This window comes from Cicer arietinum, unplaced genomic scaffold (genome assembly GCF_000331145.2).
Source record: "Cicer arietinum cultivar CDC Frontier isolate Library 1 unplaced genomic scaffold, Cicar.CDCFrontier_v2.0 Ca_scaffold_5580_v2.0, whole genome shotgun sequence".
Classification (NCBI taxonomy): domain Eukaryota; kingdom Viridiplantae; phylum Streptophyta; class Magnoliopsida; order Fabales; family Fabaceae; genus Cicer; species Cicer arietinum.
Window position 1 is genome coordinate 1 of NW_027339227.1, and position 1,081 is coordinate 1,081.

Here is a 1,081-nt window from a genome sequence, read left to right on the forward strand (position 1 = left end):
TAAAAATGTCAATGAAAAAATCAAATCAGGGCTGGGAGATCACAACAGCTTCATCAAAGTTAGCAGAGTGCCAAGAAACAATTGTCAATCTTGGGAAACAACTCAAGGCACTTGCTTCATCTAGTGAAACAGCACTTCTTGATAAGGTTGTCTCCACAAATAGTTATATGGTTAATCCATCTCAGAAGAAGAACTTGATCAAAAAACGATCCTCGCTGCGCACCCATATGCTAGCTGAGGATGATGCTAAAGAAGAGATACATACGTCTGTCCAAAACGAAGAAAGCAAAAGTATTGAAGATGCACAGAGACCGTCCCTTCTTCAACCAGAAACAGAAACTGCTCTGCAAACTCCTCTCGTCATGGATAATGCACCAGAAATACCTATGACCTCAGAGAAAAATGATAGAAGCAAGGCCACAGGATATCTGTCAATTGTGCCGAGAAAAAAACACAGCGGCTTTGAATTTCTGAGGCGGCTGTTGTCAAGACAAAAGAAGAGTAAAGGAACTAAGCTATTAGGGATAGCATGATTAAGAATGGACATAAAACCTCCCCTCAAGAGTGGTATTCGAAAGGAAGTTTATTTGGTGTTTTTAGCTTGCAATGGCTTCTTTGATTATTGAGGTTTGGATCGGAGGCCAACGTGTGAGATTTTCTCTTGTAGATACTGCTGGTGTACTTGTATATATACATTGCTTTTGTGGTGGTATTTCAGATTAAACGCGCTGATATATATATACATATATATGGAACGTGCTTGTGTTTGCAAAGACTGTGTTAAGCCAAAAAAATAACAAAGATTATTCTTCATTATTACTTATTCTATGCTTGTGTTTGCAAAGACTGTGTTAAGCCAAAAAAATAACAAACAAGCACTGCTATGCTTATATTGTTCCTCAATTTCATTGACATGATTTTTACTTATTCTATCATGATTAAGCAGTTTATAAAAAATTAAATTAATAGTAATTGCGGTTACTTGTCAATGAACTTGTGGCACGACATATATTTCAAAAGAGTAGCCCTTTAACTTGCAGTGTCACCAATCGATGAATACTCAAAATCCAAACACACTCAG

General features: G+C 37.0%; 1 protein-coding gene across 1 annotated transcript; it reads left to right on the plus strand.

Moving 5' to 3' along the window:
- Positions 1-7: 7 nt before the first annotated feature.
- Positions 8-823, plus strand: LOC113785150 (filament-like plant protein 7). Its single transcript, XM_027331459.2, has one exon. The coding sequence runs from the start codon at positions 12-14 to the stop codon at positions 531-533; it is 522 nt and encodes a 173-aa protein (XP_027187260.1). The 5' UTR covers positions 8-11; the 3' UTR covers positions 534-823.
- Positions 824-1,081: the final 258 nt, after the last annotated feature.

What these genes read in the sequence shown, in the direction of transcription:
- LOC113785150 (XM_027331459.2), top strand. Translation starts at nt 12, where the DNA reads ATGAAAAAATCAAATCAGGGCTGGGAGATCACAACAGCTTCATCAAAG.